General features: G+C 49.4%; 2 protein-coding genes across 2 annotated transcripts; both read left to right on the plus strand.

Annotated features, from left to right (window-relative positions):
- The first annotated feature begins 107 nt into the window (after window positions 1-107).
- LOC124468098 (segment polarity protein dishevelled homolog DVL-2-like) lies at window positions 108-8,280 on the plus strand. Its single transcript, XM_047020678.1, has 15 exons — window positions 108-556; window positions 2,236-2,305; window positions 2,456-2,613; window positions 2,933-3,042; window positions 3,172-3,298; window positions 3,442-3,532; window positions 3,733-3,802; window positions 4,042-4,181; window positions 4,300-4,376; window positions 4,605-4,672; window positions 4,837-4,971; window positions 5,079-5,210; window positions 5,371-5,547; window positions 5,641-5,859; window positions 5,961-8,280. The coding sequence occupies exons 1-15, from the start codon at window positions 396-398 to the stop codon at window positions 6,470-6,472; spliced, it is 2,247 nt and encodes a 748-aa protein (XP_046876634.1). The 5' UTR covers window positions 108-395; the 3' UTR covers window positions 6,473-8,280.
- A 359-nt stretch (window positions 8,281-8,639) lies between these two features.
- Window positions 8,640-14,500, plus strand: LOC124467760 (very long-chain specific acyl-CoA dehydrogenase, mitochondrial-like). The gene is made up of 20 exons (XM_047020178.1): window positions 8,640-8,900; window positions 8,976-9,042; window positions 9,827-9,895; window positions 10,282-10,354; window positions 10,461-10,525; window positions 10,723-10,857; window positions 10,996-11,140; window positions 11,359-11,488; window positions 11,637-11,762; window positions 12,054-12,252; window positions 12,477-12,581; window positions 12,727-12,813; window positions 12,906-12,968; window positions 13,076-13,177; window positions 13,265-13,362; window positions 13,487-13,559; window positions 13,673-13,745; window positions 13,898-13,970; window positions 14,136-14,211; window positions 14,313-14,500. Exons 1-20 carry the CDS (start codon window positions 8,833-8,835, stop codon window positions 14,448-14,450), a joined length of 1,965 nt encoding a protein of 654 aa, XP_046876134.1. The 5' UTR covers window positions 8,640-8,832; the 3' UTR covers window positions 14,451-14,500.
- The last annotated feature ends 404 nt before the right edge of the window (window positions 14,501-14,904 follow it).

Here is a 14,904-nt window from a genome sequence, read left to right on the forward strand (position 1 = left end):
GCCGGTCATGGGTACCAAGGTATCTTTGGAATTTCAATCGGATGTTCTAAACTGGGAAGGGGATACGGTGCAGCGGCGTGAGAAGGTACGTCACACGCCGCGTTGGCCATTAGCAGGAGCAGCGGTATATGCCCCCTCCTCCCGACAGCGCTTACAACTTCGGGCCGAAAAGTTTCGGAGAATTTATGCGTACCTGGGGATTTCACAGACCTAACAAAGACAGAGCGAAGCCAGGATTAAAACTCGTGAACCATAACAAAGTTACATATTTTCAATGGTGGCAGGTTTGGGGGTGTAGTTAACTTCGTAACTTATTTTTGCAGAGGTTTCGTATCGTCCACTCCGTCCTGTTCTTATCCAGCTGGATAGTTAGAGGGACAGAAAGGACTGGTGAAATGGCGGAAACAAAAATAATATACCACATAGACGAGGAGGAGACGCCGTATTTGGTGAAGATACCAATACCATCAGAAGAGATAACGCTACAGGATTTTAAACAGGTTTTGAACAAGCCAAACTACAAGTTCTTCTTCAAATCTATGGATCAGGATTTCGGGTAAGTTGTGATGCTGTGAGAGACCAACGCTTCTCCGTGATTTGCTCTAAAAGGTATTTTTGATGTAGCGTACCAAACTATCTGTATTGTCACGAGGTATGAATTAAACACATTTCCAGTCAAAACTGGGTGGATTACGTTTTTTCCGAACAGTGTGGATGTGTTTATATCCCGCATCATCCGAAAAAGTTGAGGACCAAGCAGCAATTCCAGTGACGTCAAGTCCGCTAAAACCTAATGCTGGGCATAGATCTATCACATCAAGGGAAGCCGTAGCAAACTGATTAACCTAATGGATACGACAGCCGTTAACACAACACTATTTTTTTACACCTAGCCTAGGCTACACAGTAAAAATAAAATAAAAAAAACGAAATAAAAACAATTTGAATATGATCCTTTACATTCCCCAGATAATTTAATGAAACTTATGATTTGACTGGAAACTGTACATTTATTTGGATCCGTAATTGTTTACATTTGTAGCCATTTCTGGCAGTGCCCGAGGAGTTAAGAGAATGCATTAGGCCTAAAGAAAGAAAAAACGATTTGAACATAACCAGAAATGATGACCACAGTCGGGTGGGGGGTCTTTTAGCCCACTTTTCTTATTTGGGCTCGGTGCCAGACACCCCTCTTCCCAGCTGCTCCGCTTCCTCTCCAGAATCACTCCTCCTACGCTCAACTGTAAACTGTAATGTGTCTGTAGGTCTTCAACTCTTGGATCTGTTCCTGGCTCTGGACTCACAGATTCAGACTTCCTCCCTCAGTCATACCATGTAGGAAACCATAGGCCTACGTTGGAGATCTGGACGTTTGGACACTGACTCTCCTCCATTAGACTGCAACCTTTTACATTTTTGTCCGACTAATTCTGTTACTCTATTAGTTTGAGTTAGGCCCCTTTGGCTGTGCCCCCCTCCATATGCCCATTATCCAGGTCACAGTAGAAGCCACTGTACTCTTAACTCCCAGGGTGCTGACAGTCATTAGTGTATGTGTAGGGGAATGTAGCTGACAGTATAGAGGGCAGCAGTTTGAACTGTCACAGCATGGCCTCTACCCCAGACCTCCAGCTATGTACATTCTTGTTTTTTGTTAGATTACACTGTAACACACAATACAATCATGTCATACAATGTAGCGGAGGCTTTCATTCATTGGGACATACAGGGGGCGGTCCTTTTGGCTGTGGTTATAAACCAGGCAGTCTTGTTGGTGTGTGTTGAGACCTGAGTCTCATGCCTAAACGGTCTCCTGCCCCAGAACGAAGCCTTATCTCTGGGCTCACAGGCAGGGACAGGATCTCTGGTATTCCCACACACAGGTGATGGACGGATAAAACTCAACCAACAACATGCATCCTCAACCACAGAGAGGAATGTGATGTTAAGATACCCCAGACATCCATGTGTGGTACGGTGGGAGAGAGATGTCGTTGTGTTGATAGAACTGATTTGTCAGACCACCAAGGGGAGGCTGCAGGGGTAACCAGGGTCTGTAGGCCTTGGTGTGTATGTGTGTGTGTGTGTGTGTGTGGATGAGGAGAGTTAAAAATGAGTGTGTGTAAGTGTGCTCTGTGTGTGTGAAAGTTGAAGAGACAGGAAGGGTGAGTGTGAACAGGACAGGTCCTAATGCTCTCCTGCTCTCCCTGCCTCCCCCCTGCCTCCCCCCGTCAGGGTGGTGAAGGAGGAGATTTCCGATGAGGCTGCAAAACTACCATGCTTCAACGGGAGAGTTGTGTCATGGGTAAGATGTTCTGCTTTCTTACCTGTCTGTTGTGTTGTGTTACATCTGTTATGGTGACACGTGAGCTATCTTCTGTCAACGCAATCGCTCATCTTTTCTTTCCATCTTCGTATCCTCCTCCACTCCTCCTCTTCCTCCATCCATCTCCAGCTGGTGTCCTCAGACAGCCCGCCGGGGGAGCCCCCTCCGGCACCGGTGGAGGTCCGGCCCTCCCCCTCCCCCCCGCCTCCCCCCCTGCCTCCCCCTCTGCCTCCCCCCCCAGCAGAGAGGACAGGGGGCATTGGAGACTCCAGACCGCCCTCATTCCAGTACGTTGGAGCTTCACACAGACACTACTTTCAGAGACGCACCTTTGACTCCGAAACAGGGGCACCAGGTTGTGTCTGATGTTTGAGCTTAGGTGGATGATGTTGAACGTAAGGTTTAATGCTATTTAGGGACATATTCTGCCTAGGTGATGAATCAAGTTTGTCTGCCTGCCTGTTTGTCTCTCTCTCTCTCTCTCTCTCTCTCTCTCTCTCTCTGCCTGTCTGTCTCTCTCTATCTCTCTATCTTTCTCTTTATCTTTCTCTCTCTCTGCCTGTGTGTCTCTCTTTCTCTCTCTTTCTCTGTCTGTCCGTCTGTTAGCCCTAATGTGGCTGGCAGTGTGGAGCAGCTGGACGAACGTACGGACACAGAGTCCGTTCTGTCCTTCAGGAGGGAGCGGCCCAGACGCAGGGAGAGCACAGAGCAGCATGGTGAGACTCACTCCTGCTCACACGCCAGGGATTAGAACCAGGGGTCAGGGGTCAGGGGTCACAGCCCCGTCATGACCGCGGTGCGTGTGTCCCTGTGTGTGTTTGTGTGTGTCCATGCCGATGCCGCAGGCCCCCGGATGAACGGTCAGAGTCGTCTCGAGCGCCACCTGGCCGGGTACGAGAGCTCCTCCACCGTCATGAGCAGCGAGCTGGACACCACCAGCTTCTGTGACTCTGACGACGATACCATGAGCAGGTGAGAGGGAGGGGACAGGGAGGGAGGAGGGGACAGGGAGGGAGGAGGGTATAGTGAAGTGATCACTATTTGTAGATCTCTATGGATAAAAGTGAAAATGAATCAAAGGTCAACTGTAATTGCCCCCTGCTGGTTGTGTGAAGGTTCAGCAGCACCACAGAGCAGAGCACGGCTTCTCGGCTGATGAAGAGGCACCGCAGGAGGAGGAAGCAGAGGCCAACCAGGCTGGAGAGGGTACGCCCCCGCCCCCCCCACCACACATGCACAGTCTGGGCTCGGGGCTTGGAGTGTCTGGGGGGTCTGGGGTGCGGGGAGTCAAATTGCGGCTCTGAGATTTGGATTGTGGTCCTGGCTGCGTCTGTCATTAGATGTGGTGACCGTGCTGCAGCTGTGGTTAGAATGGTGGTCATGTTGGTCATGTTGTCATGTTTCAGGCCTCGTCTTTCAGCAGTGTGACAGACTCCACGATGTCACTCAACATCATCACTGTCACTCTCAACATGGGTGAGTCCTTTTCGCACCCCCTTGCCTCCATAGCCCCCCCCCCCTCGGTGTCATTTGTGTTGAACACAATGGATACACTCTGCTGTTAGGCCACAACTTCCCAGAAGGAAAATCGATATATCTATATATTTATCCAGTATCCACCCATTATAATAACTATACACACGATAATAACTGTATGTAGCGTAACTGTAGCTTAGCCTCGTGTGTGATGCACTTCCTGTTTTTGCCGTTGTCAGAGAAGTACAACTTCCTGGGCATCAGCATTGTGGGGCAGAGCAACGAGAGAGGGGACGGGGGCATCTACATCGGCTCCATCATGAAGGGGGGGGCCGTGGCGGCCGACGGGCGCATCGAACCAGGAGACATGCTGCTGCAGGTGTGTGTGGGAGGTGTGTGTGTGTGTGTGTGAGGGAGGTGTGTGTGTGAGGTGTGTGTGTGTGGGAGGGGGGTTACTCCCCACAGCTCTCTTCACACTTCACTCTGTACCCGTCCAGGTGAACGACATCAACTTTGAGAACATGAGTAACGACGACGCGGTGCGTGTGCTGAGAGACATCGTACACAAACCCGGGTGAGAGAGACTAACTCATGATCCAAGTAGCGTCACAGTGCCATTGTCATTGCCATTTGTAGTTTCAAGTTGACTTGCCAGGCACAGGTCTTGACAGTTTCTGAGCAGTCTATCTAAACTTCAAATAAATAAATAATTCCTAATCCTAGGAATAATTCATGATCCTATAACAATCCTACAAACACTATAGATACTCTAAATAAACAGTGTACTGATTGTGTCCTCCAGACCCATCATCCTGACAGTGGCTAAGTGTTGGGACCCCACTCCTCAGGGCTACTTCACCTTGCCTCGCAGTACGTAGCCTGGAAGCCTGATTAGCCCTCGCAAATACATATAATACATGTATATAAAACAAACACAGATAAACGTATACTAGACCCATTTGCACATCATATACACACACACACACAAGAGTCGATGTGAAGCTCCTGACTGTGTTCCTGTGTGGCCCTGCTAGACGAGCCCATCCGGCCCATAGACCCTGGCGTGTGGGTGAGTCACTCGGTGGGGCTAGCGGGGACCTACGCCCCCTACCCTGGCAGCTCCTCGCTCAGCACCATCACCTCCAACTCCTCCGTCACCGAAACCGAACGTGAGGCTGCTCAATATGTTTGTGTGCATTCGGCAGACTTTTATCCAAAGCGACACGTATGGGGGATCGAAGGAGGCTTATCCTGCTTGTTTGATCTCGTCCCCAAGGGTTTGATGACTTCAACCTGTCTCTCCACTCTGACATGGCGTCTGTGGCCAAGGCCATGGCCTCCCCAGAGTCTGGCCTGGAGGTGAGGGACAGGATGTGGCTGAAGATCACCATCCCCAACGCCTTCCTGGGTGAGGAGACACTCGTACACAAAGCCCTACCCACCATTACACACACACACACATCCATATATGAGAGGGAAGGTTAGGAGGATGAGGTAGTAATAGATATTTGCTAGCTGTAGATAGAACCACTTTCATCCCTCTGTGTGTGTGTGTGTGTGAATGACAGGCTCCGACGTGGTGGAGTGGCTCTACCAGCACATCGAGGGTTTCCAGGATCGCCGCGAGGCGCGTAAATACGCCAGCAACCTGCTGAAGGCCGGCTTTATCCGCCACACCGTCAACAAGATCACCTTCTCAGAGCAGTGCTACTACATCTTCGGCGACTTCAGCGACTGCGAGAACTGTGAGGGCGCCCTCTGCTATTCTCAGACGGTACTGCAAACTCACTGTCCTGGCTGGAAGACTGACCGCTGTTCTGTTGCGTCTCTCTCCCTAGACATGGCTAACTTGTCCATGAACGACAACGACGGCTCCAGTGGAGCTTCAGACCAGGACACGCTGGCTCCCCTGCCCATCTCAGGGGCCTCTCCCTGGCCCCTGATGCACACCTTCCCCTACCAGTACACCAATGCCTACGCCAGCCAGCCCCCCCCTTACCATGAGCTGACCAGCTACAGCTACACCCCTGGGAGCACGGGCAGCCAACACAGTGAAGGTGAGATAGCGTGTGTTTGTCTGGCTAGTTTCAGGTGTGTGTGTGTGTGTGTGTGAGGCTGGGACTTGGTGTGTGTGTTAACTCTGGTGTCCTATGTGCAGGGAGCCGGAGCAGTGGCTCTACCCGGAGCGAGGGCGAGCGGCGTCGTAAGGGCAAGTCCCCGGTGGGCGGGGCCGGGGGCGGGGCCGACTCTCGATCCGGCAGCGGCAGCGAATCAGAGTATTCCACACGGAGCAGCAGGAGGAGGGAGCACATCTCGGCCCCGCCCAGCGAGCACAGCCTCCACAGCCAGCGCTCGCTTCCCCGGCCCCCACCCCCCCACCTCCAGTTCCCCCAGGGCCTCCCCCTCTCCTACAACCCCATGATGGTCATGATGGTCCCCCCACACCCACACATGCATCATCACGCCATGCCCGGTCTCGGCCCCCCACACCCCCAGCTCCCCCCTGGGCCCTCCCTCCCAGGCCTGCCCCCTGCTTCCACGCCTGGGGGGCCTCCGGGGGCCCCACCCACCCGGGAGCTAGGCTCCGTGCCCCCGGAGCTCACGGCCTCCCGCCAGTCCTTCCACCTGGCCATGGGGAACCCCAGCGAATTCTTTGTGGACGTCATGTAGGAGACGGAGCGTGTGGAGGCGGAGTTAGGAGGCGTGTGTGGAGGCGGAGTCAGGAGGCGTGTGTGGAGGCGGAGTGAGGAGGCGTGTGTGGAGGCGTGTGTGGAGGCAGAGTCAGGAGGCGTGTGTGGAGGCGGAGTTAGGAGGCGTGTGTGGAGGGTGGAGACGGACCGCAGCACGGGCCAACTTCAGGATCCCAGGGTATCACGGAACTTTAAGCCACACCTGTTCTCACGTTCACCTGGACTAAACACCTCCTGGCAGGAGGAAATGGTCTTCTCTTCCTCTGGACAATCCCCTATGTCTTGTGAGACAAGCTGGAATTGATGATGTAACGTTACTTTTAACCCAAATATATGACTATTAGCATTATTGTTGGTGGTTTGATATTGTGTGTGTGATTTCACCATTATCCCCAAAATCATTTGAATGGAAGGAATCAACACAGATTTGAAGGTTTTGTTTAATGTCATTGTTTTTTGATTTGTCAAACAACATACCACTGGACACAGTACATCTGTAGTTTAACAGAGATGACTGTGAGGTGTGTAACCGTGGGAACTTGGTACAGTAAACATGTGAATGGTTTTCTAGACGTTCCTACGACAGCACCACTGTGGTCCTCAGGGAAGACGATGAGAGTTTAAAGGACGTGTGGAGGTGAATGGCTAACGACAGCACTAACCACCTGAAGATGTGAACGAGATTACATTTTTATCTGAATGTATCAAAAGTATCAACTTTTTTTTCTCTCCAGCTGCAACAAAATATTTATGTCATCACACCTGACTGCTCTGACAGGGAAAAGGGTCAATAATCCTTTTCTTTAGTATTTAAAGGTACAATAGGTAAGATTTTATTTCAGGAAATATACACATTTTGTCCCCTCTAAACATGATGTGAAAGCTAATGAGGCTGAGAGTTGTTTAACAACACAGGCAGCTCAGTGTGAGTGGAATGGACGTTTTGCTCCTTGGCTTCCTTTGGGAAACCACAGTCAAACTCCAGCTGGAGGAAAGCACGGAACTTCAGACATGAATTGGGAGCACAGTTTCTCATTTAAATTTAATTGCAGCTTTAAAAGAACTCAATTGTGTTCGATTTGTTCCAAGAGTCCCATTTCTGTCTCCATGGTTGAAATGTCGGTGTATCATGTTTATGAATATCTGAGCTGGAGATGTGTGTTATATTACAGATATTAATGGAGCATAGCACATGCACTTAGCAGGCAGATTGCTGTTGTGTTTATCTACATGTTATTGTAATGGTACTTAACCATTTTGTCATCACAAAGCATATATATATATACGTGTGTGTGTTTTATTTTTATGAGTGACTTCACATCTTTCCTTGTGATATATACAGATGATACTGCTCAGTAGCAGTAGGAAGGTTTGAGAGTTTTTAAGGAAGTGTTAGGTTTGTATCAAGCATGCACTCATGTTCATGTGGTTCCTTTTCTCAGAGAGCTGAGGTCGTCATGGTTGCACATCACTGGGTGAACAGGAGATGGTACAGCAGTATTTGGGATAGTGATTGGAAAGTGTCTATAACGTTTTCTAATAGAGAGCAGTTATAGATTTTAAATTGCTTTAAGCTCTGATTTCACACTCCAACTCACTTTTTTATATCACTGAGTGATCATACTTTTTCTTGTATGTATTTTTTTTTATCATATTAAGAAAAACATTAATGTAGTGCCATAATGCATGTTTGCTTGATAGTTGTCAATTTTTTAACAATACATTTTTACTTGATTGAATGTGCAATTGTCCCTCTCATTTTACCTCAATACTTCCTGTGTGGATGTTCGTATTGTGTGCTTTTTTTATTCCTAGATGTTTTATGACGATGTGTTAAAAATGGGACAATATCGCGGACTAGATTTGTATGTCACTTTGGATAAAAACGTCTGCTAAATGAATGAAATGTAAATGTAAAATCTAGATACTTTGTTATAGGATAGCAATGCAACTCCAGTTCCCACAATGCTTAGTTACAACCGTGCCCTTCCCACACCGTGTCGTCATCATACGCATAGATATCCATGAACTAGATCAGACTGCGCCGCAACAGCAAGATGACGTGTGTAATGCGCCTTTGCCTCAGAAAAAACCCCACAGACTTGTCTATCACACACACTTCTATGGCATAGCCATTTTCTTAAGAAAAAAATCTGCTTACACAAGGGCAGTTTTGCTACCTATATAACTTGGAGCCACACCACATTTAACAACAGAGTCAGTTACTTATTGTAGGCAAGCAGAGAAGGTCGCCTGTGAGCATATTTCATAAACAGGAAAACAACACAGCTTTTGTAACTTCACAATTTCTTCCAGACAGTCAAACCAGCAACATTTATAATGCTTTTGGGTAAAGTCAGTCCAGCTTTGTGCAGTGCAGCTCTTCGTATTTCTCCTGCGTTCCCCGGGTAAGTGAATCTCCACTGAACGCACTTCGAATAAAACACAACAATGGGTGATTATGTACAATTTTCTGCTCGCAGGGTTCAGAAGCAGATCGCCGTAGCAGCGACTCGGAATGCCCGTCTCTATGCGACTCAGACCGCCGAGGTATGCGCTGTCGTTGCTAGCTGTCAGGCTGCTTTACAAAGCAGGATTTTCATAACATTATCTTAAAAAAAAAGATTCATTGTTTTTGTAATCCTTTAACCGAGAATGCCAATTTTTATTTATTTCGAAACCTAGTAGCGTGAGTGAGATTGAATGTCCCATCAAATCAAATGAAACAAATGAATGTATAAAGAGTTTAACAATAGTGCCAAAACAATACCATATGCAGAATGATAATGTCAATACAAAATAACAATATCCTATATGTCAGCTAATGTAACATACATACATACAGTGGTCTTTATTATGGTAGCTAAGCTAAGCAATGCATTCGCCCAGGAAGTAGGGGAAAGTTCATCGTGATCACGTGACGTCAGATATAGGGTATAGGTAGAGGTGTCATTGGGATTCTATTTCAGTGATGGTATCATGCGCAGCCATGTAGAGGTCACTGTGCGCTGTAACGTCTTCAACATGGAAAAATAAACAGCTGAATACATTTACAATTTTTGTTGCAGCACTGCAAATTTGACGCCGTCATTTATAACACATTCGGATTTTCTATGTTATGAATGATAATATGTTGAAACAACAAACACTTTTTGATTGTTGACATTAATGGGAAGGCCTTGATAATTCAGCAACTGTCAGATGACATGGTATTATTTCCTCTCCCATGTTTTATTGTGCTTGATTATCCTCTCTGTCATTCCACTTATGTCGACCCTGACCCAGTCTCCAAGTCTGTGTGTCGTTAATGAGGACATTTTCTGTTGTCCTGCAGGTGGTGCTGGACAAGCCTGTGTCTGGTAGCACCACAGCAGCCAAGGACATAAAGAAGACCCAGACTGTGGTGAGACCCACGTCAATACAACATTCAAACATCATCTCTCTCTGTGTCTCTCTCCCTCTCTGTGTCTTTATCTGTCTCTTTCCCTCTCTGTCTCTCCCTCTCTCTTTCTCCCTCTCTTTGTGTCTCTATCCCTCTCCCTCTCTCTGTGTCTCTCCCTCTCTCTTTCTCCCTCTTTCTGTGTCTCCCTCTCTCTTTCTCCCTCTCTCTGTGTCTCTCCCTCTCTCTTTCTCCCTCTCTCGGTGTCTCTCTCTTTCCCTCTCTCTTTCTCCCTCTCTCGGTGTCTCTCTCTCTCCCTCTTTCTTTCTCCCTCTCTCCGTTTCTCTCTTTGCGGGTTTTGACCCTCAACACTTAGATATGATGACTGAGGCTGTGTTTGTCTCGTGTAGGAATCCAAGTCCTTTGCAGTGAACATGTTCAAAGGCCAGATCACCACGGCCCAGGTGTTCCCCTACCCCTCTGGTGAGTGTGTTTGAGGGGAACGTTGCTATACGAAGACAATTTGATTTGATCCTGGAAGCCTGGCGTTCTGGAGCTGTGTTTAGAGAACCTGTCTCTTGTATTTCAGTGATGAACGAGGAGCAGACTCAGTTCCTCCAGGAGCTAGTTGGCCCTGTTTCCAAATTCTTCGATGTGAGTTTGTGGTCTGTCTTTAAATAAAAGCTTTTGCTAAATGAATAACATTTTAGGCAAAATGTCTTGTGTTTATCGCTTTTTGTCTCGTCTCTGAATTCGATTTAATGCTGTACTTGTTGTATTCTATATGACAAGCATATTCAATGTAATGTGTCAATAGTTGAGTCTGACCTCATGCCTCTCTGGTGTTTCAGGAGGTCAACGACCCGGCGAAGAACGACGCTCTGGAGAAGGTGGAGGACCACACCATGGAGGGGCTGAAGGAGATGGGGGCCTTTGGCCTCCAGGTACCTGCTGACCTGGGGGGCCTGGGGCTCTCCAACACACAGGTGAGCTGGACACTACACACCTGGCTCAGGTGGGCCTAACCCCTGAGCACTGTCTATAAAGCCCCCCCCCCCCCCCCCCCCCCCGAGCAAGACTTCTCTCTTTTTTGACTTCTCCAATGTATCTCTCTTGTCCTCCAGTATGCCAGGCTGGTGGAGATAGTCGGGATGCATGACCTGGGCGTGGGAATCACCCTGGGTGCCCACCAGTCCATTGGCTTCAAGGGCATTCTGCTGTTTGGAAACCCAGCCCAGAAGGCAAAGTACCTGCCCAAACTGGCCACAGGTGAGATCAGAGAGACCAGACCCAGGCTAATCTGTTTCTAGTGCTAACCCTAATCCCCTACTCCTGAGACATAGATAAAATACCCCCCCCAAAGATTAGGTTTCAATTTTAATAGAAGCTGATGCCAAATAAAAATGTCCATCCTGTTTGGACAATTACATTCTATTCCACAATACTCCATTCTACTCTACTCTACTCCATTCTACTCTACTCTACAGGGGAGACGATAGCAGCGTTCTGTCTGACCGAGCCGGCCAGTGGCTCAGATGCCGCTTCCATCAAGACCGTCGCCACCCTCTCCCCCTGCGGACAGTTCTTCAACCTCACAGGAGGAAAGATCTGGATCAGGTACGCGTATCAAACACACCACTGACCCCAGGCACTCACCAGGTACCCAGTTCCACCCAGCCTGGTGTCAGGGCACATGTATCCAAACACAATACTCTGACCTCTGACCCCCGTGTGCTCATCGTCCTACGCTCCTCTACCCCGTTAGCAACGGAGGGTTGGCCGAGATCTTCACCGTCTTCGCCAAGACGCCCATGTTGGATGAGAAGACGGGGCTCATGAAGGACAAGATCACAGCCTTCGTGGTAGAGAGGAGCTTCGGAGGAGTCACACAGTGAGTCACAGATCACCTACGTTAGGTCTCGCCGCCACATTTGTGAATATGACTGCGTTCTGTTCTTTTCTTTGTATTACTCTGTAAAGGGTCCTTGGGTGTGAAAAAGTGATGAAATATGAAATGGTTACAGCTCTGCAGTACAGGATTTGACTGCAGATCTTAGAGGTTGCAGTTACGAAGATGCCTTGCTGTACTTTATGAATAAAGATATTTGTATATCGATTTGTATAAAAGCCTCTGCTACACGAACAACATGTAAAACGTGTTACTTCCTCTGTCTTCCCCCAGCGGACCTCCAGAGAAGAAGATGGGCATCAAGGCGTCCAACACGGCGGAGGTGTACTTTGAGAACGTGAAGGTGCCGATAGACTGCGTGCTGGGGGAGGTGGGCGGGGGCTTCAAGGTGGCCATGAACATCCTGAACAACGGACGCTTCGGCATGGCGGCGGCTCTCTCCGGCACCATGAAGGGCGTCATCGCTAAGGCTGTGAGTCCGCCACGCCAGTGTTTGGCTTCCCAGATCCCGTGTGTGTGTGTGTCACATCTCCAGGCTTGATCATCTACATTTTGTAGCAGACGCTTTTATCAAAAGCAACACACAAATACTACGTTCAAGAAGTGGATCGAGGATCAGAACTGCACAGTTCTACAGTATTTGGATGGTCAGTTTCAAGGAAGGGTCTGTGTTTACCTGCTGCTGTATGTGTGCAGGTGGACCATGCAGCGAACAGGACCCAGTTTGGCAGCAAGATTCACACGTACGGAGCCATCCAGGAGAAGATGGCACGCATGGTCATGATGCACTACGTCACTGAGGTACAGCAACACCGGGCCCCCTGTCACATGACCCATGTCACCTGTCACATGACCCATATCACCTGTCACACGGCGACAGTTTTCACCCGCTGTTCCTCCGTGGTATGTTCCGGAGTGTGATCTCTGTCACCCTCTGCTGTTTCAGTCGATGGCCTACATGATCAGTGGGAACATGGACAGCGGCGCGTCAGAGTTCCAGATCGAAGCGGCCATCAGCAAGATCTTCGCCTCCGTGAGTGTGACGAATCTGTCGCGTGTCAGGAGTCGATTCTGGGAGAAAGATCGTAACTGAAAGTTTTTTTTTCTCTCTTCTTCTCCCCCCAGGAGGCAGCGTGGGTCGTGACTGATGAGTGTATCCAGGTCATGGGAGGAATGGGCTTCATGAAGGTACGTTTACACCACTGACCTTCTGAGTCTCTGAGCGGGAGGTTTGATTTCCACACACCTTCATCCTGCTAGAGCTTCTGAGCTCACATGGTCTGTTGTCTTCTCAGGACTCTGGGGTGGAGAGGGTCATGAGGGATCTGAGAATCTTCCGGATCTTTGAGGGAACCAATGACATCCTCCGGCTGTTTGTGGCTCTCAATGGCTTCCAGGTACACAACTCTGTACTCAGATCTCGTTTTATTTGAACCGTAACCACTGTCAACACACATGATTCCACATGGTCGTACTCGTTGTAGAATGCGGGGAACCATCTGAAGACGCTGCAAAAGGCTCTGAAGAACCCGCTGGGTAACGCTGGAATGCTGGCCGGAGAGGTGTCCAAGAGGGCCAAGAGGTCAGTGTGTGTGTGTGTGTGTGTAAATCTGTACGAGGTGAAATCTACCATCCTCCTCTCATCTGTGGTCTGTCCCTAGCCCAAAGTGCTGTGTTTGATGGTGTTTCTTGTCCCCTATTTTCAGGAGAGCAGGTCTGAGTACCGGTCTGTCCCTGAGGGGCTCCGTCCACCCAGAGCTGGCCCAGTCTGGAGACCTGGTAGGAAACTGCCCATCTAGAGGAGCGTGGGGGGTGTACTTGAGAGGGGGGGGTTAGAGATGTGCACAAGTGTGTTTGTATCAATGTCTCAATATTTGCACTGCCCACCCTAGGCTGTGAAGGCCATAGAGCAGTTTGGAGTCACAGTGGAGGACATGTTGCTGAAACACGGCAAGAAGATCATAGGTGAGCTTGGAGAGGTTACACAGGTATCACGATGATACTTTTACTATTCATGTGGGAGAATACTCTGGATCAAGCCCTCCCTGAGTCCTCACAGGGAAGACAGTACTGTGTGTGTGTGTGTGTGGTGTCCTGACTTCTTCTCTCTCTTCCAGATGAGCAGTTTGTCCTGAAGAGGGTGGCAGACGGTGCCATCGACCTGTACGCCATGGTGGTGGTTCTGTCCAGGTGAGACTGACGTTACCACACACACTGTGGAGCACTACCCTGCTCCTGGAGAGAGAGACCCTGGTAGCCCAGGGTGTGACCCCAGCCCTGGGTAAGACCCAAGGGCTACCCTTCCCCAAAGAGTTACCCCAGTCCCAGGTGTGAAGCTTTGTCTCTCTCCCCCAGGGCGTCGCGATCCCTGAGCAACGGTCTCCCCACGGCCCAGCATGAGAAGATGCTGTGTGACACCTGGTGTGTCGAGGTGAGGTTCCCCTCTTTTCCCTCCCCCTCTGTCCCCGATGTCAGCTGTGTCCTCAGGCCCCACGTCTGACTTCTCACCTTTGACCTCTCGCCCACCCGCAGGCCCACGACAGGATCATGGACAACTGCAAGGCTCTGAAGTCCAGCTCCACCTCGCAGGTGTTCAAGAACCTGAAAGCCATCTCCTCGGCCGTGGTGGAGAACGGAGGAGTGGTGTCTCCTCACCCCCTGGGCTTCTAAACCCCCCACTGCCTCCCCTCAGAAAGCCTCTACACAGAGAGAGGAAGGGAGAGGAGGAAGGGAGAGGAAGGAGGGAGAGGAAGGAGGGAGAGGAAGGGGGAGAGGAAGGAGAGAGGGAGGGAGGAGGTAGAGGAAGGAGAGCTCCCCTCTGCAGACAGCTCTATGGAGAGTCCCAGTACTCCGACAGAGCTCCAAGGCCATAACGAATCCAGTCTCCTCACGAACAATGACTTGTGTAAAACCGTTATTTATGTTCTTTTTAGATGACTAACCTGTTATATGAATAATGTCCAGCATATTGTTTGGTTTGGAGTTATAAGATAGTATGTGCATGTCGGTGCGTCTCATGACCAAGATGTTGTGTTTGGGGTTGGTTTGTAGAGGAGAGAGAGGAGATGTAAGGAACACAGCAGTGAGGGTATTAACTTGTTGAATCTACTGGTGTCTAGACTGT

The sequence above is a fragment of the Hypomesus transpacificus genome, chromosome 5 (assembly GCF_021917145.1).
Source record: "Hypomesus transpacificus isolate Combined female chromosome 5, fHypTra1, whole genome shotgun sequence".
In the NCBI taxonomy this organism is placed as follows: domain Eukaryota; kingdom Metazoa; phylum Chordata; class Actinopteri; order Osmeriformes; family Osmeridae; genus Hypomesus; species Hypomesus transpacificus.